Source organism: Caloenas nicobarica, chromosome 4 (assembly GCF_036013445.1).
Source record: "Caloenas nicobarica isolate bCalNic1 chromosome 4, bCalNic1.hap1, whole genome shotgun sequence".
Classification (NCBI taxonomy): domain Eukaryota; kingdom Metazoa; phylum Chordata; class Aves; order Columbiformes; family Columbidae; genus Caloenas; species Caloenas nicobarica.
The window spans coordinates 49,390,286-49,414,287 of record NC_088248.1 but is presented as its reverse complement, the minus strand read 5'-3'; the positions used below and the strand labels follow the sequence as shown (position 1 = coordinate 49,414,287).

General features: G+C 36.8%; 1 protein-coding gene across 5 annotated transcripts in view; it reads right to left on the bottom strand.

The window, feature by feature from the left end:
• Nucleotides 1-24,002, bottom strand: part of DLC1 (DLC1 Rho GTPase activating protein) — a 231,692-nt gene that overhangs the window by 192,602 nt on the left and 15,088 nt on the right. For all 5 annotated transcript variants that reach the window (XM_065633237.1, XM_065633232.1, XM_065633233.1 and 2 more), the window contains one exon: nucleotides 21,119-22,286. In XM_065633237.1, coding sequence (XP_065489309.1) covers nucleotides 21,119-22,174 — 1,056 coding nt within the window. In that variant the 5' untranslated portion in view covers nucleotides 22,175-22,286. The remainder of the gene's footprint in view (nucleotides 1-21,118; nucleotides 22,287-24,002) is intronic.

Here is a 24,002-nt window from a genome sequence, read left to right as displayed (position 1 = left end):
GTGAAAAATCAGAGAGGAAAGAAGTGGGAAGGAGTACTGTACAGTTAGGCCAGCGACCAAGATATTTAGTGAGAGAGTCATAGACTGCCGCAGCATTACTTAAGTTCCAAATTATGCAAAAGATAACTGTGACATATAACTACAAAAGGATGGGACAGATTATAGTAGATGCTAGAACTGATGCAATTAAAAGATCTAACAATACTTTCTCTACTCTTAATAAGAAACATGGGAAGGCCCCTGCTAGGTCTTTGAAATCCAAATATAAGATCCAAGAAGTCATAATGTTATATTTTTGGATCAGATAAAGCATGTTAGTGTTACTATTCAATAGCAATGATGGTGCTTACAAAAATTCAGTGAATTTAGAGGCTGGTGCTAAGTGAAAGTGGTGAAACTATTGTAATTCTTTGGTTTACAAATAATATTAAGGATTGTGCCTTCTGGATCCTTAATTATTTAAGTCAAGAGTCTGATACCCTAATTGACCTTATAAGACTAAAATGTAAGAAATTTCAGAACATAAGAATGACCAGGATCAGATATATATAACGACTGCTTGTAGAACTGATAAAAAAGGAAAAATTTCAAGATTCAGTCAGTGTTGGTAAATCAAATTATCAATGAATAATGAAGAATTATCTGCAGGAAGAAGAATGTATGCGTTAATGGTTCCTGTCTATATATCTGCATGTTCCAGTTTAGCTAGATTACAGTAAAGTACATTTTACATGTTAAATCTTTTAAGTAAAAAGTTATGCTAATACAAAGCTTGTTATACTAATACAAAATCTAAAATCTTGGATACTCTTCTGCACTTATATTTGTATGGAAATATCTGATCATTCTAAGTTTTTCAGTTTCTTATGATGCAAAAGCACATGCCATGGTAATTATTAAGCTTTTGTTCAAAGCAAAATAAAGTTTGCACACTTCTATTTCAGCTGGGCTGGCTTCTTTTTCAGGTGACTCATTTGCCTTTGCAACTGTGTGATAACCTATGGTATGTCACTATGTGTCTGCTTACATATACAGAAAAGAAGTTTAATGAATCATGAAGCCATGGTGCAGTAACAATAACAAGTCCTCAAACAAAAGATATAAACCACCATGGAATGGAGTAGAAACTTTTGTTTCAAAATCTGTCCTAAGTGGAAGCATTTGTATATTTTTGACCTTATTTTCTTTGTTGTGAAATAAGGTTTTGTTGATGACAACCTGAAATGCCACTCTCCATTTTAGACTTGATCCTTTGCTTTTCAGGATTAAAATCTGATTTTACTGTGATTCACACTTCAGAATTGTGACTCTTGGAACACTCTCCCAGTGCAACACAGTGACTTTTGGTAATGTGATATTTCTTGAACAGATCTTTCTTCCAAACATATATGTGTTTTTACCCCAAACCCCATATTTAAAAGTGTTGCCTTGCTTTCATGCAAATACAGTTTTGGCAGTATGACCTGTTAGTTGGAAATGCAACGACAAAATTGCTAAAGTCCAGTTTATTTACCCTTGCAAACACACATTAAATAAACACACTAAACAAAAATAGCATTATACATTTTGGAGTAAACAATCCTTGGGAAAGAATGTCTATTGCTTATATCTTTGAAAACTAAACAAGACAGTAGGGCAATGCTGTTTCTATACCTACTATTTCTAGGTGTGTCCGTAAAATTAAACAATAGCCGTTATCTCCAGTTAATGAGTAATCTGGTGAGGAATAAAAAGAATGGATACATTCTTGACTGAAAGTTTACTAATTTCTTTAAAAATAAGACTTAATCTCCTGTATAATGAAGCAGTAATGTTACTCTGTCTTAAAACTTTCCCTATATTCCTATAATAACCATACAGCTGTATGGTTATTTACCCTTCACAAAGAAAGAAATAACAAGATGTTTTGCTACACTTTCAAACAGACTTTTAGATGTAGCGTTTCCTGATATTAAAAGAAATAAACACTGTCACCACAACTTGTGACAAAAACGTAAAACATCTTTAAACGTCAGCATAGCTTTTGCATGAAATATGTCTGCAGAGAAAAAAAACTGCTTGAGAAGGGAGAATGAGACTTTTGGAATAGTTAAATACAGAGCAGCTGGCACAGATTAGCCTATGTCCTCATGCAATCAAAATGTTTCTATTAGAGAACTTGAGATAACTAGCTTGAGAGCATTTAAGTGTACTCCAGTATCTTTTTCACAATTTAATCAAGCATTATCTCATGAGATATGACTGCATTATCCCAGGAGAATGGAAGAAATACCAACCCTACATCATTATATATATATGTATTTAATATTAGGTTATTTGGCTTGATTTTTGTCTGTGGTGTATGTCAACGTTTATTGGCTTAACACAAGACACACCGTGACAAAATCAGCTCAGGGGAAGAAAGTAACATTGCCTGAAAACTCTGGCTACTGACTCACAAGTGAGACCAAAAGAGTGAAACTACTGTCTCAGAAATGCAAAGCAGAAATACACTTAGTGAATACACTGTGGTGAATTTATAGTCACCACCAGCTGGCCTCCCTGATGATGAACATCACCAAGAACACTACAGGCTTCAGGTGCATGTAGGGCACCTTGTAGCAAGTGGTGATGGACCAGTGATTGCTCAATTCGACGAACAGAACATTTAGAATCTAAAAGTATTTTTTACTGTATAGAAATGTAATATTAAAATAAATTAAAATATAAACTGCAGTTCCATTGTTATTTGAGTTGAATCGTGGTTCCTCTGACTCATATTAACGTGACACAAAAGTGCCAATATGTTTGTTCCACTAAGTCAGTGTGTTTATTAACATGAGCAAAATACCATTTGACTCTTCTCCATTTAAAAAAAAAAAAAAAAGAAGAAAAAGATGAAATAAGAGATCTTACTCTCAGGCCCAGAGAGCTAGATGACCATAGGTGAAATCTGAGGCCTTTTGAAATAACTGAGAGTTTGCTAGCAACAAACTAGGGTTTCACCAAACTGATTTGGATCCATCTGCTATGTTTATCATCCAGTGCAACCATGCCCAGGAGAGGCCTTTTCATTCTGAGAGTTTCTTTTTCCCTTGTCCAGGGTTCAGTTGCCTGTTTTAAAAGAATGGTTCTGACTTCATTTATGCTAAATTCTCTTGCTGCCACAAACATTTATGTTTAGGAAGAAAAATATCTCTAAACATGCAATTAAATTCAATAGTACATACCCTCAAAAAAGACTGAGCTTTTGTGCAATTTCTGAAGAGAGATGGATAAAGAGCTGAAAGGAATACTTGCTTAAGGCCAACACTAGGCCCTGGCAGCCAAGAGGGCCCACTGGGGATGCATCAAGCCCAGCATTGCCAGCCGGGCGAGGGAGGTGATTGTCCCGCTCTGCTCTGCACTGGTGCGGCCTCACCTGGAGCACTGTGAGCAGTTCTGGGCGCCACAGGTTGAAAAGGATATAAAGCTACTGGAGAGCGTTCGGAAGAGGGCTGCAAGGCTGGTGAAGGGTTTGGAGGGTAAGCCGTATGAGGAGTGGCTGAAGTCACTTGGTTTGTTCAGCCTGGAGAAGAGGAGACTGAGAGGAGACCTCATCGTGGTCTATGGCTTCCACACAAGGAGAGGAGGAAGGGCAGGTGCCAAACTCTTCTCTCTGGTGACCAATGACAGAACCCGAGGGAATGGCAGGAAGATGTGCCAGGGGAGGTTCAGGTTGGACATTAGGAAAAGGTTCTTCACCCAGAGGGTGCTGGAGCACTGGAACAGGCTCCCCAGGGAGGTGTCACAGCCCCAAGCTTGTCAGTGTTCAAGAAGAGACTGGACAACACCCACAGACACATGGTGTGAATTGTGGGGTTGGCATATGCAGGGACAGGAGTTGGACTCAGTTATCCTTGTGGGTCCCTTCCAACTCAGGACATCCTATGATTCTATGATTCTAAGGAGAAGAATGACAGAAAAAGGCATTGGGAAAAGGGTCACCCAGTTTCCTCTAGCTGGAGACCTCAGAGAGACAGGAAACACGTGCAAATGAGTAAGAGCACACCTAGAAGTTATTTCGTATGGGACTGTGCAAATATCAAAATTTCATCTAAATCAGATTTTTAAATATGGGTGCTGCAAAAATGGGATACTTGCCCTCACTGGGAACAAACTATGAGTTTTAATAGAGAAACGAAGAGAGTGTAACAAGCAGAAGCAATACTGCAGCACTGGAAGCTGTTTTTTGAGACTCCTGAGGAACTTCCATCTATGTATCTCAGATAATTGTATGGCTCTTATTAATACAACATTTCAGTGCACCTTTAATATGGTTAACCTCACAATACACATGACAAAGGAAAACAACACTAACTCCATTTTTGGGATCTGAAAATGGTAGGCAGGATAAGCTTCTTTCCCAAAGCTAAAGCAGCACTTGACCTAAGCAAGAGTGCTGGCCACTGGGCTAAGTTCCCCTCTGTTATTAACCCTGCTTCTCTGATCCATCCCTGGAGTGGTAACATTTGGAAGTGTATTTAACGCTCTGGTTAGTGAGGTAATGACTGTGTTTTCTCTGATTGTGTCTGCTGGGGAATGTTTCATTACTGATTCTCAAGTTTCAGGCTAAGTTCTGACAGTGTAATCAAACTGGAAAAAATGTAAATCAGAGTTTTCTTGATATCTATTGAATGCATGTACTGTCTCGCTACATTTAACAAGAGGATTTTTTTTTAACATTCTTCCCCCACCTCCCTTCATCTCCAGAGATTTCTAAAGCAGCTCTGTGTAGCTTTATGTTTATCAGATCTTTTTCTCCTTTTCCTCTCTGAGACAGGAAGCTGAGGGTTTTGACCTCATCTGGATCTTTCCCAGTGTCAGAAGGTGGTCTGTTCAAAAAGATTCCATGACACTGATCTCTTCCTGATTTATCAGATAGCGAGGTCAATAAATAAGGTCTCTACTGTTTTTTTCCACAGCTGTAAAATAACCAATGGACTCCTCTGAGAGCTAATTATCAAATCTTTTGAGTTTTTCTTTCAAGGAACAAGCATTATCTTTCTGGTTAGTAAATTCCACAGCAGCACAATTTAGCAAAGATTTAGCAAAGACTGCCTGATTGTAGGAGCTCTGGCTCACATGAAGCAGTTCATTTAAGTGAAATGTTAACACTGGAGACCTGTTTCTTCTTTACAAATTTTTCTCTGTCCTTCTATCAGTATATTTTCTAATAGTCATGAAACCCTTTTGCTTCTTATAGAAGATTATAGACAAATTGTCACGTCCAATGAATCCAGTTAGTTAAAAAGAATAGGATTCTTCTGTATGGATAGTGAGGGTACAGCAGTAAGTGATAAATTGGCACTATCCCAGAATTGTCTTTTTTTCTGCGTGTAACCTCCTCACCAATACATCCAGACTTTGTGCTGCTATTATCTCTACATACAACTGACCATATCCTCTCCCAGGTGAGGTGGTCCATTTCACATTAGATACAACCCAGCTGAAATTTCTCCATCACTAGTAAGACAGCACCTTTTCTGACACTCACTGAAACCAAGGAAATGTGGAAGGCTCCAGCAACTGCCAAGACAACTCTCTTTCAACATCTGGCAGAAGTAATCAGAACACTCCTGAAAGATCATATGCCCCAATCGGAACTAATCTTCTATTTTATTCCACAGGAAATCTTTAAGTAAAAAGCATAATTAAATGGTTATTTATTAACAGATTTCACTGATAGTTCAAAATTTCTGGCTACCAAAGGTCAGTCAATAAGCTTAAGCTTGCAAAAACCACTGGAACACAGCCAAACTCTTTTTATAATATCTTCCTCTTAGTTTATGGACATTATGTTATTTCAACTGGGATATTCCTTTTAAAAGTTACATATTTAATATGATTCCACTGGATACAAAAAATATTAATAATAATAAAATATTCATTTTTCCTGCATGCTATACTCTCAAGATTTAATGAAATATTAGAATTCAAGGAACTCTCAAGCCTTAACATCCGCTCTGCCTTTGATTGAGAATAAATAAGATGACTTGTCTGCTTTGATTTATTCATGCTTGTACTGATCTTATTATCAGTAACTCTTCTCTCAATCTGCTAATTTCACTTAGATTCTCTAAACAACAACTCAAAAGGTAGGGTGTTTTCTGGACATTATGTGATAAATATTATATGTTTTTTAACAAAAAGCTTCTACAATCAATATTTCTGGAAATTCTTATTCTGCCTTTTAAAACACAAAATACAGATGGAGATTGTTTCTACAGGACAAACTTAACTAGAACAAATGAATGCTTATCTTATTTCCCTACAGATCATGTGAAATGGTATAATCACAAAGCAACTGTTCCACATGCTGCCAAAAATGATCAAAACTACTGCTACATAATACATATGCATACTACATGGGGGCGCTCAGACAAAGGTAGAAGATTTTGTGCTTTGGTCATGCTAAAGAAGACAAATCTCACTATTTGTCATGGAGTAATGAGAACCACTCAGGCACAGAACGACCAAGAGTGTAATCAAGTAGATGCCATAGATTCCTCTCGACATGGAGCCTCCTTATGCATTACTGGGTTAAGCCACAGTCCACATTTGCTGTGCCTGCTGGTATTGTGGCCTGGGTGCAAATCCCAGTAGGTGTTAAATAAGAGAGAGCATCCAAATCAGACAGATGGCCCAAATCCAAAATAGCCACTGTAAACTATACTTACTATTACACAATCCTTTGCACAACAGAGTTTTTTTCCCTATCTGTATAGAATAACATTTCAAATGGAATCCAAGTACCATATGCCGCTGAATGAAATGCATAGGCTTCACAATAAACAAAGAAAGAGTCTTAAACTGCAGACAAACATTTCCTTTGCATTTTTGATTTTAAAAATACCCACCACAAACGGTCATGGGATGACTACGAGAGAGAAATGATTTCTAGCTGCTGAATTTCTCTTTCGTCTTGAAGAATCTGGGGTAATACCAGGGGTAAAACCATGTCTATTTTCAGCTCTCTTAACACTTGGTGTTTAATATTCCCACAAGCCATGTTTGGTGAAAATGTGTTCTAAGAGGGAACAAATCAGCTATTTCTGTTTTAGTCTGCTTGTACACTTTCTACTCCCCCTATACAGACAAACCTTACCTTGTAGCTCACAATTCTGTCCTTATCAAAGACTGAAGCTAATACTAATGGTGGGGGATATTATTTGCTTTACTATAGGGTTTTAATATCAAGGGACTACAGAAGGGAAACAAAGAGTTCCCTGATACTACAGGCAGAAATTCAGAGAAGCAAAAGAAAGCTAATTATGTCAGAGACAAGAAAAAGAATCCCTCTTATACAAGACATAACCTCTCTCTATTTCTATTTCAAACACATACAAAGAGCATCTTAGTGCTTATACTGCATAATATTTGTTATTTCCTCATTCGTCACTTATTCAGGCTGACTTTGATTTTGTTTATATTATGTTCCCTGTCTAGATCCCTGGTGGTATATAGTTTTGTTTTCAAAAAAGTTTTATGTTGAAGTGGAATAGGACACTGACTTGTAAAATGCTGGGAAATGCACATCAGGAGGATGCATTCACAGAGAGCTGAACAGCTGGCCGACAGGATGAACACGTTACCACAAGACTACTGGGAATTAGTGACAGAACTAGAAAGCACAAGGGGAAAGATACTCTTCACTAGTTTTACATTTGATTTGATATATTTCAGACAACTGATACAAAAACTATAAAAATCTCAAGAGACTGCTTAGTTTGTTTAGGGGCTAAATTTTAACCTCAAGTCAGAAAGCCATGTTCTTCTACCATGGAATATTTCTCAAATGCACCTAAAAGGAAACTGTAATGTACTGATCCTTTTTATAAATCTGTCTTCAGAAAACTTTTTGGTAATGTTGTCCAGTTATAACAGTTATGTATCTTGCAGCCTGTTTGGTTGGGGTAGAGGGCAGTCAAACATCTTCACATTACAAGCGATGGAAGTGTACAATACTGTGACTACATCTGAAACCTAGTCTTTCAATTCATACCTCTTGCACTATGCAGATATGAATCTGCTACCCTCTGAGATCCTTTTTTTCTTCCTTATATCTGAAAATCTTTTCCTGGCTATTGGCAATCCTAAAATACAGTTTTTATTTGTGAAGCACTGCATTAGCATCTATCAAATCAGCCATGCAGCTATCAAATCAGGCAATCCACACTGAATCTCACTATCTCACATCTTTCACCATGTCACTTATCATGCTTTATATTACATCGATCAGCAAACTCACTTAAAAAGCATGGTCCTGGCCCAAGCTAAAACACTACAGCACATACATGCCTTAACCCACTAGCACAAACCTAACTAAAAACAATGGGAAAAACTTCTGCTTCTTTGGGACCTGCAACTCACATTTTAAAATATTTGTTGTTGAATAACACATGTAGTTGCATGTTGAGAATATAAATTCTAATTTCATCATTTTAGCAATGAGAAAGAATACAGAATGGCTTAAAAATCACACCTGCTTATTTTCACAATCACATGGTTTTTCTCAAATATAAAATAGCTTACCTTACCATATGCAGTCAAATAGAAAAGTTCTACAAAAGTCCAAAAATAGACAGAATGCAATTTAAAATACAGATCAGAATTGCCAGATTAAAGGGCTCACTAATTCCTCTACTTAAAACAATGTCACATGTCATACGGTTCTACTAGTTCAAAGACTAAAACAAAAGCAACTATGATAGGGCTATACAGGACACGCCCCTTCAACAAAACATAATGAACACTGAGGCAGGTAAAAATAGCTAAGGCAGAAAAAAATGCAAATAAAATAAGAATGGCAGTGGGGCGGGGGGGGTTATTATTAGGTTTTTTATTCTTTAAGGAAATCAGACTGTAGGATTTCAAAGATGAAGCTTTTGACGCCTGCCTTTTACACCAAACTTGTCACTCACACAAGCATTATTTTGGTAGATGGGATCAAAAGACATCTAAGCATCAAATAAGAGTCAGCCCCCATGGTTCTTGAGGATCCTCCATGTGCATAAAAGGACAAGTAAAATGTACCCACAGAACACGTGAAAGAAAAGAAACCTCAACAACCAGCAACTGCAAGCAAAAGTTAAGTTTATGTACCCTGACATCTCTTCCTGAAATCCTTTCTCTTTTCTCTTTCCCAGGAATTGCTTGTGTTGGTTTCTGGCCTGTGTATTCACACCAGTACTCAGGAGTGACATGCAGAGTTATGAACAGACAGGTTGCTTCACATTTTAAAGCAACAGTTACTTCAAGATTCAGCAGTTACTTTCAAGATTCAGCTTTTTTAAAACAAAACAAAAGCCTTTTTTCTCCCCCTGCAGTTGCAGTACATCTGTACTGAGTCAAAAATAAATTCATTTTTCAAGTGGCTATTTTTTGATTATAAGTCAGTACTATAACAGTAATTAAAACAACTATAACATTAACTAAAACAAGCACATATTTTAAGCCACCGGGTCTGTAAACTCCTCTTTTCCCTCCCCCAAGTGACACGCTTTAGCAACAGCAAGGTGACATCATTAGAGGTCACAACTAGAACTTCAGAGTTTGACAGATGGGCTATAATTGAGCTACCCCGCTTTGGAGAACACAAAAAATTTCCTAAGTTTTCACAACAGCACTCTCCTAAAGCAGAGGTCGGTGGAAAGCATAGGGACGGAAAATCTGTTTCTATTTCAGTTGTGTATCTGGTAAGATGGAAAATTTTTCAAGTCTACACAGATGGTAAATAAATTTCTGCTACATGAGGCAGTTCCTGGAATAAAGAAATTTTCTCAAATAACAAGTGCCAATTTTTTTTTTCAGAAAGACTTATTTTTAACTTTCCCAGGGACTTGTTGAGAGAGCTGGAGAAGTGTCCTTTCACCTTCAGAATCCTGGTCTAACTCCAGAAATAGCCTCTAATGTTGTTCTCAGCATAGACGAGTTTTCTTTGCACTTTAAAAGACATTTCAAAGCAAAGATCAAAGCTCCACAATTATACTTTGCTGCTGGTAAACACTCTCTCTGAACATAGTGGCTAGAAAATAAGACATTTCTATTTAAACCCTCAGACAATCATCAATGACTAACAGTGCTGACATTTAAACTGTCATTATTATGCTTCATGAGGCAATGCTGTTGACACAAGAGAGCTTGTCCTGCATGAGTTGTGCGTAATGGAGAGGTCTGAGAGAGAAGCCCAGAATCAGAGACCAAGTCACTGCAGACCACACCTGCTAAGGAAGCCGTGAAAGACACAGAACAGCTATTTTTTTGTCAGATAGTTTCATAAATGCATTTGAGTAGAGATTTTATGCAACTGTAGAAATGAGTGCTGGGTGACGGGACTAGAAACAATCATCACCACGACAAAAACAGCTCTTGAGGGTGTTTGGGACAGCTCTCCCCCTCACACCAAAGTGGAATAAGACTCGTGGAAGCCGTTCACTCTTTTCTGCAACTACTACATATTCCCTTCCTAATCTGTGACTGCACGGCTCTGCTTGGCTGCTGCCTGGAGCCTGAAATCAAACCCTGTGAAATGATGATGCTTGCAAGGAATAAAATACACAGTATTCTCATGTCACTGAATGATCTTTCCCTTATACATGCATAAACTCCAAAAGGCTAAAGAGTTTAATAAAACCACACTGAGCTTCGTATATGAAACAAGAAAAAAAAAAAATCAAAGCATTTCTGAAGATGCAGGAGTGAGGGCAAAGATTTAGCGATCTTACCATGCTGATTAGAAGAGTATGGGTAGGACAAAGAAGGATTTTCTTGTGTAACAGAGAGCATGGATGACCCAGAAAAAAAAAAAATCAATTGACAGTCTAATGTGAGGCTTTTGTTACTATTCCCAAGAGAGCAAAATTCAGGAATATATGTATTTCTTCTGAATCTGATGAAAGCTGATTTCTCCACAGTCATAATTATTCATAGGCTTCAGTCTGCAAAAACATGATCAATTGATTTAAGACATATATTGCAAAAGAACCTACAGTAAGAATTACAATATGACTTCACTAAAAGCTTCATAAATTGTTTGTGAAATGTGCTAAATTACAAGTCCTGCAGAATATGTACCCGCAAGAATATTAGCCGAGATACAAATACAGAGGAATTTATCCTTAAATTATTTTTGACTTTCACTAGCAATATTGAGGAAGGCTTGGAAACAGACAAACTGATCAACCGGGAGTCATTTTCATGAGCTGAGAAAGCTTTGTGCAATTGAGAATTGGATGATCAATACATGGAAAATAAATTAACTTCCACATACTTATTTTCTAATCTTATCCCACTTAAAAACATCTTCAATATCCCTGTCTTTTTTGTCCTATTTCTTCTCATATTCACTCTTTGGCTGTTTCACTTCTTACAAGTGTAAAGCGTAAACAGGATAATGCTCATCTACCACATCATCTTATCATCTATCAAGCAGTAAAGAATATTTGTAAACAGGTGAGTTTACTGTGCTGGAATAATTTCAACAGATGTAGTGAGGTGTGATGCACACATACAATCACTACTAAATTTGTGTGAGACGAATACAGCTTGGCATTTATCAGAAGAAAAGTGTAGTGGAGGTAGGAAAGTAGTAGTTTAATTTACATTCCCAAATTTTTGCTTTTTCATTTTCAATGTACTAAAGTTGTCAGCTTTTAAAATATTTTGAAGCTAAGGTTACATGCAGCACAAGACATGAGCTTTAGCACTGCTGAATTTTTTTCATGTATTTTATGCCTTCATATCAAACAGCCATGAATTACATACCAGTGATTATTAATGCATGCAAACTGTCTTCTTTAAAAAGGTTGAGGATACCACTCAAAAGATTAAAACATGTAGTACAAGAACAGAATCAGCTCCTTACAGAATTTTTTTTGATCAGTATATTAGATGATACATTTTACACTAAAGGAAAACTATTCAAATGAATAAGACACTCAGGATATTGAAATAGAAACCATTGTTTAATTGAATCTGCTGTGTGCAAAAATATTTGGGAAGAGGGCATCTTACAGGAAGGGATAAATAAACTTCCATTTAACATAAATATTTTACATATTGCATTTGTTATTCTAGCTTTTATGTAAGGTGAGACTCCAAAAACAATGTGAAACTTAAGATATGAAAGTAATTGCTGTAATACAGCACATTATTGAAGGACAACTTCATGTTACAGTGAGCCAATTTTTCATTAATGCAGCGTGCATAAGCCAAGTTCCTTGTGTTCCATTGTTGTAAAAGCATTAGACATCAGCTGTCACAGAGTTATGAAGGAGAGTAAGGATCTGGTTTACGTTTGCAATACAGTCACCTCAGCACACATAGACATGCATATATATATATATACACACACCATAAAGCAGCAGTATTACTGCCTGGAATTTTTTCATAGGAGGAAGAATATCCCTCTAAATTTGAATTCATAACCATTTTAGGCCATATCCTCTGGAGCCTGGAATAGTTTTTGGCAGCAGAAACAGTATTGTTTCATTTTGTAAAGCAATATTCAATACACCCTATCTGTAGCACAGACTCCCTTGTCTTCACAAGCCTTTTACATTGCCATTAAGAGAGAGCAGTAAAAGGACACGAGCACAAGCAACACAGTTTTAGGTACCTCTACATCATATGTATTACCGTGGCAGAAAGCAAGAAAACAGACAAACGAAAACCACCAAAAAAACAATGATGGAAAATGTTTTGCAGATGGCTCCTACTGTGCTGCAGTTCAGCCCACAGGTTGTTCTCTTTGCTTGCTGGCTTTTAAGTACTGCATGGGAACTGCTCAGATACCTGTGGACTTCCCCAACACCCTACTATTATACTACAGCCAAATACTCCACAACAGGAGTAGCAAAGAACTCCTTGCTTCAAAGCCTCAGCCTCCAGAGCTGGCCAAGGTGGCCTGCTCTTCTGTGACTCCTCCTCAGACACAGCACCACTAACAGAAAAGCGTTTGCTTTTAGCACAGGTCATGTCTGCAGTAGAGGGTTGTGCTGAAAAAGCTGCTCAGCCATAGCTATGGCTCTTTCAAAGGCTCTTTAATATAGGCAGGAATGCTTTAATACTGACTTCCCAGGTTACTGCTGTATTTATTGTTTTTTGATGGAAGCCGTATCTCTGTGTACCTCTCAGATCTCTCTGTTTTCACTTGATTCTTAATTCAAAGTGAACATTATGCTCGTGAAAGTGCCAGAGGGACAGTTCTAAGAAGCAAAATCCTTTTTTAAATTTTTTTTTAACCAATGGAAAAGCGTGCTGTGGATAGTGATGTCATGTAATTCAGAAGGTTTTGCTGAAGTGTTTTAATTCCACTTCCCTTTTGCTAAGCTGCTAAATCTGTTTTCTGCCTACTATGCCCATTCATTCTCTCAAAAATGTGGTATTAATTACAAATCTAGTGTCATTTTAGCAAGTGGTCATCAGTCCATTTAACAAGACCTACAACAGAGAATTTATAGACTACAAACAGCAAATAAATAGCCCTTACCAATCAGAACTTTTAAAAGATTAATTTTAAAAACCAATGTTTTAAAAGTTTTCTTCCAGACAAGTATTGCAAACCCGCACAAAATTAGAAATTTCTGAGTATAAACTGCACAAAACTAAAGCTCTTTACGTTGGTTCCTGGAAGCATGTAATATTGCTTTGGTGAAGCGATAGTGCGTGACTATGAACTGTGTATAAATACAAATACTTTCATGACCATTTTAGGTAGCTGAACTCCAACTATTGCACTTGATGTGCAACAGTCTCTTGGTTTGCAGTCTAGACAACGCTGGCAGCCTTTAAAATTTATTGCTGAACACTGTCACAAATATGTGTCAAAGTAAAATTTGCATAAAGGTTATACTGTAATGGCCTGGCAATCATCCCATCCTGTTCTGAGCTTGTTTTAAATACTTTTCAGATTGTTTGAAATACATCATACTTCAGTCCAAACACAAAGGAAGTCTGTGGGAAAGCATTCTTTAGCTTCCCAGATGGAGATAATATTTATGATACATATTTTTGTAAGAGCAACAGAGAAAATTCATGGTCATGTAACCACAATAATAAGAGTGCTTTATGACCATGACTTTCTACTAATTACCATAGATAATATGCATAATTTTAAAAACTTAGATCTGTTTTAGTCCGTTTGTGTTTTTGAACCACGTCCTCATTATTAAATGCTAAATTTAGGAAGCAAGTTTTCAATGCAGAAAAGAGAAAGAAATATTCATGACAGCCAAGAAGGTTTCAATATTTTTTAAAAGAAATTATACTTTTTGTTTTGCTTTACTTGCAGCTCTTGCCAGATTCTTCCCAATGCCTACAAAATCATGACCATGTAACAGCAATGTGCAAATGCAGCAAATTCTTTGTGGTGAAGCAACCGTGGAGCTCAGTAATAGTTGCCCACAGTACTAATACTACAGACTGTAGCTCTGAGATGTGAGTAGCAATTAACCTTTCAAAAAGCTGTTGTGGCTTAGAATCTCTCATGAATTTTTGCTGGTGTTCATATTCACATTATGAGTTTGGAAAAACAGATCCACTCTTTCTAAAACCTTTAGATAAATTGTAAAACTTTGAAAAACCTTTAGTAAGCCTGAAAATTACAGGAGATGCAGAAATGGAACAAAAGCGTATCCAAATTCCATACATGATAAAATAGATTTCCACTGTTTGAATGATCATCTAAAAATAGATTATCTGATTTCCAACATCTGCATTTGCCATTTTCCTTCACAAAACTAAGAAAAAGCATTCCCTAGATGCCAAGATTATGTTATTCATGTCTGTTTATGAAAACAAAACTGTTCTGGCACAAGTGCAGGTCAGAATTTTACAGGAAATATAGTAAGAGAACCATACAATTTGAAAGCAATTTTGACATGGTAGTGCTTCTATAGTAACTAGCTTCTGTAGCCTCTAAGGTTACAAATGATTATAACACCCAAGTTCAGTGAGGCACTTAAACATACTCTAAGAACGCAGTAATTCCACTGACATCCATGAATGTTTTTTTAATGCCTCGATTTTAGCAGTGAAGCCTTCGTCTCCCATGACCACAATGAAGCAGTGAAGCCTTGGTCTTCTGCAACCTTCCAAACAATATTACTTGTTGTCCACATTTTCAGGATTTCTGACAGTCATTATAATCTGAGAATGTAGATTTTTTTTTCCTGGTTGTTGGATTTTCTACTAGAATATTGGCAAGATGATTATCTTTAAATTGTACTCAATGGGAAAACATGAACTGTGCAAAATGAATGCATTTATGCATCATATTTTGCAAAGGTGCAATTACAGATAATTGACTTAGAAAACCACCAACTTTTAGAAGTGTCATCTCCCTCTGACTGACACACATTTGCAGGCTGCATCTCAGAAAAAAAGGAAATTCAGTTCCCTATAACAAAATCACGATATAGCAAAGTGTACATTTCCATTTTTAAGTTTTCTTGTATATTCCTCTTGTTTTTATTTGTACTTTTCTATGCTTGTCTTTTCAATGCTGACTTGTCTGAGTTGTTGTTACAATGCGACACTAACAAGTGCACATCACTGACAAGCCTCCATGTACGTACATGTTACTACTTATGTAGTAATAGAGTGGATCCCTACTAAAGCAGCCTCTATTTAAAAAAATACAGTTTAAAAGTTTTAAAAGCTAAATTAAAATTGGTATGAAAAAAGAAATAATTATTAAAATATCCCCATTCAATGAAGACAGAATTGAGGTAAAGAGGGATTAAGACTTCAGAAAGACATACTTCAGACAGGTCTGGAAACTCGATCTCTGGTATTTTAACAGCAATTTAAAAAAAATATCTAAAATATTGGATACTATTGTTCACAACAAAAATTACATTTTAAATAAGAATCTAATGCTGATAAGTGAGGGCTCAGTTGAAAAGAATTATGCAGTCTGAATAGTAGAGATGGCAGGGAAAAAGTGGTAAGAAAACCATTTCAGTATAATAGGTAGCTCTTATAATTTTTTTGGAAGCTTTCCTACTACCTCTCCCAGGTACCTTACTGGGAGGACTAAGCCAACGGAAAACGCTCCATAGGCTTCCTGTGGAGTAAGTTTACAGGATGATAGAAGCAGACGCTCCTGGAAGAAACTAACTTTGTAACTCGACATAGATAGCATAGTTTTAGCCTTATAAAACATAATTTATTATAGATTGTAACAGAAGAGAGTCAGCCTTCACATCTCATGGGCAAGCATAATACTCAAATAGCAAATAGGGATGGAAAAGCTCAAATTCAACTACGCTTTTTTTTTACTTTCTCATATTAGTATAATTACAATTGATGAAATAATGAAACAAACATTATTGCAACAGTAGAGAAAATGCAAACCCACACTTTAAAAACTCACAGCTTTTGTGTGGGAAAATCCACTGCAATAAAGACCTGTATCACTCCAGGTAACCTTCTATCTTGATTTCTTTCTATATTTACTGTCATCCTTCTGATAATCTTTTTCTTTAATTTGCATCTCATTGACACTGGCTGTCATGCTGACATTAGCTGTGCCCTTAAGGGTATCCTTTGCAAACCACAAAGCATTTAATCTAGAAATCTGGATTAAAATAGTGGCAATAATAGTGAGCATTAGGAAATAGCCCTGACTACTGTACTCTTTGGTCTTGTAGGAATGACTTTAAGATAACATCAGCTGTCAGAAACTGGAAAGCTTCTAAGAAGGCCACCATGAAGAATTGCAAGTAGTAAATATTAAAAGCAAAAGTCTCATAAAAGAGATGAGGAATTTGCACACCAATATGTTTGTTTACTTCATTTTTTTTTTTCAGTGAGACATAAGCAAAATATTTTAACAAGACTGAAATGTAGTCTGAGATTACCTGTGAAGAGAAACTGATATAAATTCATCTCATATAATCCAATTATTTTGGTACCCAAATTAGCCCTTCCTGAAGCAGTATTCTAGGGTATACCTTTTCTTGGAAGGAATACAGCTGACGCAACAAACTTCAAATCACTAGCAAAATACATCAATTACATTTCCTGAGACCAATAATTATGTATCAATTTCTTATTTCATTGTAATTTGTGCAGTAAATTTACCAGTACTTTATCGTCCCTAATCCTGTAGAATTTATTAATAATTTTAATCAAAAATCTCTGTAGTAAACCTGAAATTTCACTTTGGAAGAGAACCCAAAAAATTTCAGAATTAATATTTAACTTAGATAAGCAATCAGAACTTCAAATGCTGATTCAAAGTTCATCTGAATTATTTTGAACTTAATTTCTAAGTCCAAGAGAGTTTATTTTTGGAAGATTTACTCCAAAGCACTTTCTACGGACTTCTCAAAAAATTATTGTGACAACAGCCTCTCTCCAATGACTGAGTAGTTCTAGAACCTGTTTCTTACACAAGTTAATGAAAATAACAACAATATTAGGCATTGCAAAGGAAAATTGCTTTGAGATGCCTGAGAAAGCAGTGTATAATAATTAAATATTCTCCTTTGTTGGTATTCTCTTAACAATCAATACTCTTCTGGTTTTGTATGATATTGTCCTCCAAAAGTTCTATTGCATTATACATGTGAACTTACACATGAGCTGTTGGGATGCCTCAAGCATTACGGATTGCTCATTAGTTCTAAAGATTATTCCACTCTTTGAAATTTAGAATGTACAATTCTTAAGTGAAGTGACTATTTTAAAATCTAAAATTTATTTAACTCAGGAAAGTATACAGGACAGTCTGGTTGGTGTAGCCACATATAGTTAATCACTTATGGTTCTGCTACTCTAAACCATTAATAACCATCGGCTTCACGTTGTGGATAAACTGAACTGATTATCAGTCAACACAAACAGGAAAGTTTGACTACTATGGAATCTTTAAATTAGACCTAATATAATTAACTTCTCACAATTAAATCCAGGCGTTTCTTATTTCTGAGACTTAGGAAGTCTTTCTGGGAAAGCAAAGGAAAAGAGGATGCTGCGCATCAACCATCTGAACCCTGGTGACTTTGAGGGAGCAAAGAATGCTGTAACAGCTGGACCTGTTTGCAAAAAATATCTTCAGTGTCACTACATCCATCATGTCTAAAGCAATTTACTGAAATGGAGTTAGTGCTGGACAAAGATGCTAAACTTTAAGCCCTTAAGCCTTCAAACCTGCACTCATCTGCAGAGCAAGCACAACAGATCCACACTGTCTCACCTCAGCTTCAGTCTGAAGACAGCAGATCTAAAGATAAGAGGGGAGGTCATGCTCTGTTGCCACAATTAAAAGTAGTTTAAAATATGTTAACGAGGAACAGGTTTTCAGAAGAATTTAGTGCCAGCATGAGCAGAATGATGTCTCCTCAAAGGTCCCAAGATCTTAAGTGTTATGGAAGTACCTGCAGTTCAGCACCTTTCTGTGATCCCCTGAGGTGCCACCTCAAGGTTTGAGTGCCCAAACACCTTTAGCAATTCATCTCCATGTGCCTTTCCCCATATTCTGACCTCTGTGAGCACATATTTATGTGTAACTGTAATTGACACTAAGCATTAATCAGACGGTGGTGTGTTTTAGGCCTTAACTGCACTGTTTGAACTGCTGACCTTGAGAGAAAAGGTTTTTATACACCATTCCCAATCCTTTAAGTCCTCCTGTCACTGCAAAGCAAATACTTGACTTTTATGGGTGGATTCAGTTTCAAGTCTGTTGTTTTTCTAATGTTTTGTTAAAATTACAAAAGTAGCTTTCAGAGAAAGTTTGTAAACATAGGCACATTTTTCATTAGGGATTATTACCAACACAGAGAGGCTTTTGTAAAATAGCATACAATTAGAGATAAGTGATAAAATCCTGGACACAGGAACCCTGTCTTTAGAAGTGTCCTGTGAACTTAGAGATAAATAATACCAGAAGCAACAGCAGATCATATCTTTTCCCTTTTGCCAAACATTTTACAGTTGCTGGTAAAGACTTCTTTAACCAAAGTGGTACAAGGTCACTCCTTCAGATCTACAGATTCCATCCCCTTTTACAGTGCACACAGCTTAGCCTGGGCTGCAGCCACATAACTCTCAACCTTCTTGAAGCCATTTCTTGTTTTGCTCCTTTCTATGCTCGTGTCCCTTCTTAGTTTTTCTCACCATTAGTCTCGCTGGAATTTTTATATTCTCTCTTTTAAAATATTTAATGGCACAAACACAACTCACAAAAATATTCTCAAATATAATTCTCACAAGCGTACTTTTAAAGGATGAGTACATGACCTTAAAACAAGACACAAGTAGACACATGGAAACTACCCTGTTTCCCTGAAAATAAGATGGGGGCTTATATTAATTTTTGCTCCAAAACTTACTACTTTTTTACTTGGATAGCCGTCTGGACTATTTAAAGTGACTTTTTAAATGAACTATAACTAGGGCTTATTTTTGGAGCAAGGCTTATATTTTGAGCATCCTCAAAAATCCTGAAAAATCATGCAAGGGCTTATTTTTGGGGTAGGTCTTATTTTCAGGGAAACAGGGTAGCAACATCAAAGTTATTAAAAAATATGGCATGGTACACTGAAAGCTAATGTGGGTAGAGTCACAGCACAGTGACTGTATCTGTACATAATAAAAACAAGTTTTATCTGAATTTTCAGATAATCATAGGACTTTGAAATTACATTATAACAATGAATCTTTGCTAACCATATGAAAAGTGTGCATCACTTAACTACTATGCTTACTAAAAAAAAAAAAAAGAAAGAGATGCTAAAGTAGGGCAGCTGATCATACAGTTATAATACCCAATTAGTTCTCAAATATGATGTTAATCTGGTTATTATTTCTGTTTTACAGTTGAATTCTCTTCTACAGATGGGTAAGTTTAGCATTTCTGGTACTGCTTGTCAGGTTTCCATTTCTTAATTGCAACTCAGAGTTGAACAGTTATCACATTAACTGTGATTACATGAATTACCAAAGGAAGACTGGCTCTGAGGGCTTCTGAAACCTTTTGTAAAAGTTACATGCAGCTTCCAAGCATATCTGTTGAGTGTTAATATTAAGAAAAGTTTTACACAAGAAAGCAATGGCCAGCAGCTCAGGATGCTGTGTTGGCATACAGTAGCTTAGATACGCAAATTTGTGCTTTAGTGAAACAGCTACTGAGGCTCTACAGCTGATGGAGAAAAAAAAAACACCAAACAAAAAACCACAAAAAAACAGCACCAAAAAAACCCCAAACCCATAAACCAAACCAAACAAACAACATAAAACCAGACAAGTAATAGAAACCAGATTTGAAAAAAACAGACAAAAGAAGCCGAATGATGTCAAATGAAAAAAGACAGAGAGAGGAGTAAACAATTACAAACTGGTTATTAGCAAGAATAAGCAGCATAGCTGGGAAAGCCAGACTTTAAGATGAATTCTATAGTGCCATAGCCAGCACATTTCCTCCCATGAAAGTCAATGGGAATGTTATTGCCAGAGAATCTGTCCACTGAAGTTTTGTAATGATACTCTTCCTTACTCTGTGTAGGCAGTGAAACTCTCTGGTTGCTTTAAAACTACAGAACATTGTTTCAAACTCAGTAATGCTTCTTTTTTTGCAAGAATATATGCTTGCGGGGCTGAGCTGGAAATCAAAGAACTTCTAAAAAATGGTTCCACTCCTTATTTCACTTTTAAAGTTTTGTTGCACCTTTTCCCTGTTCTCTTTTCTCAACAAGGCTTCCAAACCTCTAGACACAATCTGTGTCCTAAGAGGGCTAATGATACATATCAGCAGAAAACCAAAAATAAAACCAAAGCCACAGAAGATACTTATTCATTTAGCCTTGAAAACATATATAACATATATAAAATTATATCTATTTAAAATAAAGTAATTATAAAGCATCTCCCAAATACACAGCTCTACCATTTTCAGACCTTAAAAAGAGCTCATGAAACTCAGTTGTTGTATAGACACATTATTCTCAAAATTGTTTCAAGAAAAATCTGGAAAGTTATTGAAACAAGGCTGAAAAATGCATTTTGTCTCCAATCAGTTAGTCATGGAATCATCTTCATAAATTGGGGGAAAACATTAGGAAAAAACCTCTGCAGTTTATGAGCATCCTACCTTTCTTTTGCGCAGTTTCACTTGACTGTCTGAATATTCTTGTGTGGTCAAATGATCCCTTACATGTAAACACCGAATGTCTTCTGCTGAACTGACATTTGAAAGGCATTTGTTTTCAGGGGCCACTTGAGGTTCTGTGAAACCACGTTCAACCAGACCATTTTCCACTGCCGGGATGAAAGAGCAAGGAGAAGATTGCATAAGGCAGTCACTGGATTCTGCTGCTGAACATAGTTGTCTGTCACTGCTGGTGCATGATTCAGAAGAAATCCCACTCTCTACCACATTACACTCAGACTTTCCAAGCCCGTCTTTAAAAGCATCAGATTTCCGGCGCTGTTGTGCAATTACAGCAGTATGAAGCAGCTGCTTCCCAGGCATAATAATTTCTTTCACATTTGGAGAATTAGAAAGATTTTCTTTCTCTACATCTACTACTTCATTTAAGCCTTCATAATCACAAAGCTCCAGGCTTTGGCCAATACCACCACAAACATTTTCTTCTTCCATCTCCTCCTTAGGAACTGTGTCACAGCCAGGTTCCTTACTTGTATCTCCAGTTATTACAGATGCTTCAGTTGCCTTGTTACCCTCTGTTATTGGTACCATCTGTGTTAAGGAGCCTGCTCCGTTTAAATTCTCCTCTTCATCTTCTGGTTCCCTTTCTACAGCAGTGATATGGTAATTAACACTATCCAGGTTGAGCGCTGAATAATCGTCATTGTCATCAGACACATGGACTAGAGTTTCTGTGCTGGCCTCCAGAAAACGTTCGTCATCCTCATGGTTATCATTTTCATCCACCTCCTTTGAAACATTTCCCAGCTGCTTTGCAGGGAAGCCAATCGGCTCTCCACTATAACAGCACTCTGGAAATGAAGCGCATTTTTCTTTCCGGTCCACGCTCAAAACCTCATCTTTTTCCATACTTGTCTGCAAGTTATCAGCTACCAGTCCGTGACGACATGCTGTATTATACTCCGCAGACTCCAAAGCCAATCCCATCCACTGGGTCACATGCTCTTCCCAGCTTTTCTTTCTGATTGCTAGAGACATGTCATAACAGTTCAGCAGCAGACTGTAGCGTACCTTCCACGGAGGACCAAAGGAGATGTCATGGCTGTTGCTCACTGCTCCAGGGGGAGACAGGGTTTCATCGTTTTAACATCTACAAGAAATAATAATAATAATAATAAAAAAAAGAATGGGTTATTGAATGATATCCAAAAAAAAAAAAAAAAAACCCAAACCACCAACAAAACCAAAACAACAACAAACTAAAACCAAAAAAACCCCCCACAAAAACTAAAAAGGAAGGAACAGTTTAAACAACAGTGTAAAAGCAAGATAAGACTGTGAGACCAGAAGGACAGGAATGTGGAAGACGGTTTTGTTTAAAGTTTTAATACTTTTCATACAAAACTTGACAGGACTCATAATTCAATATAACTTTTTTTCTGATTACTCTCCAATATCAAGTAAACAAAAATGATATAAACAGGCGCATGGACAGGCAAGTAGCTCCAGAGCCAAAATTTGACAGTAAGTCTCTCTTCACCATGTCTGTCATAAGATATTAATTTCCATGGGTATAAATGGCATTATATCTTACGGTTGTTTTGCACACCAAGTTATTTTGTATTTCTTCATCATGCAGAGATACTCATGGAGTGTAGAATTCTGGTTGTTTCCCAAAGAGGTAAAGCAGATCTTGAGGTTTATTCTGAATTTACCCAAGCTATAAACCACTTGTCTTATGAGTAGCTCTGGCCCATTCGGTGGCTCTCATTTTTATTGTTATTGTTTCATGCTTTTCAGGACAAGTTGTAATTACAAGTGTGATGTGAAACTGCAGGGTAATCAGCTGTTGTGTGGTAATTAAAAATACAACCCTAGGAAAACTAGTTTAAGCTTTTGACATATTCCTTATATGAAATATGTTATAAAACCTGAAACAAACAAACAAACAAAAAACCAAAAAAACTCAGTGAATATACTCCAGATATACTAATGTAAGGAAAGGAGGAAACCCTTCTTTACGATGGGTCTCTTCAGAAGGGCAGCTTGTGAACCAGTGTGGTCAGCCATAACTGTGCCGCTCACCTGGACCCTCGGACTTGGCCAGAGCCCACCCTCCCCATGCAATTATCCCGGTGGGTATTTCTCACTGACTGATGTATCGGGCGTTCTGGGTGATGGCATCTGAGATCCATTAATCTTGTGACATCACATGTGCAAATTAACACAAAGGAGATACCTAATATTAATTTATGCATTATAAAACAAAATTAACATGTTCTTTGTCAAATAACAAAACAAAACTTCTGGCCCATAAAATATTAGAGGTTCAAGGAGCAGACGCTTCTACTTTTCACTCCCTACATAAGAACTGTCAGCACTTAGCATGGATCTGCTTATTGATTTCGGCAATAAAGAAGATTAAGTACCGAGTTTGTTCTGGGTCATTTCAGTCCGCTAAGGCAAATTCTGATTGCCCACCAGGCCACAAAGCTGCCTTGACAAATCACATGCCTGAAGGTATAAAAGTATTCATCTTCAAAGAAATGCAGAATTATGCCTGTGCAACTGAACCTCTGTAAATTACGCCTCAACAAGGTGGCTTTCAGGATAGAGTTGTACACGCTCCTAGATCTTTAACCTTCTTTGAAGACGGCAAGCTTAATTTCACATTCAGATTTTCCACCTCTGTGGAGACTGTGCTTAAAAAGAAAATATATTCATAAGGTACGAGAATGCCATGCACAAGTCATTAGCGTGTGGGAGGCTGAAGAAAATGGAAAATAACATACAGAGCCAGGCCAAAAAATATTATCTGCTTTCAGAGGCAAAATTTAGTAGTAAGAAGTTAATACAACTTTAAGAT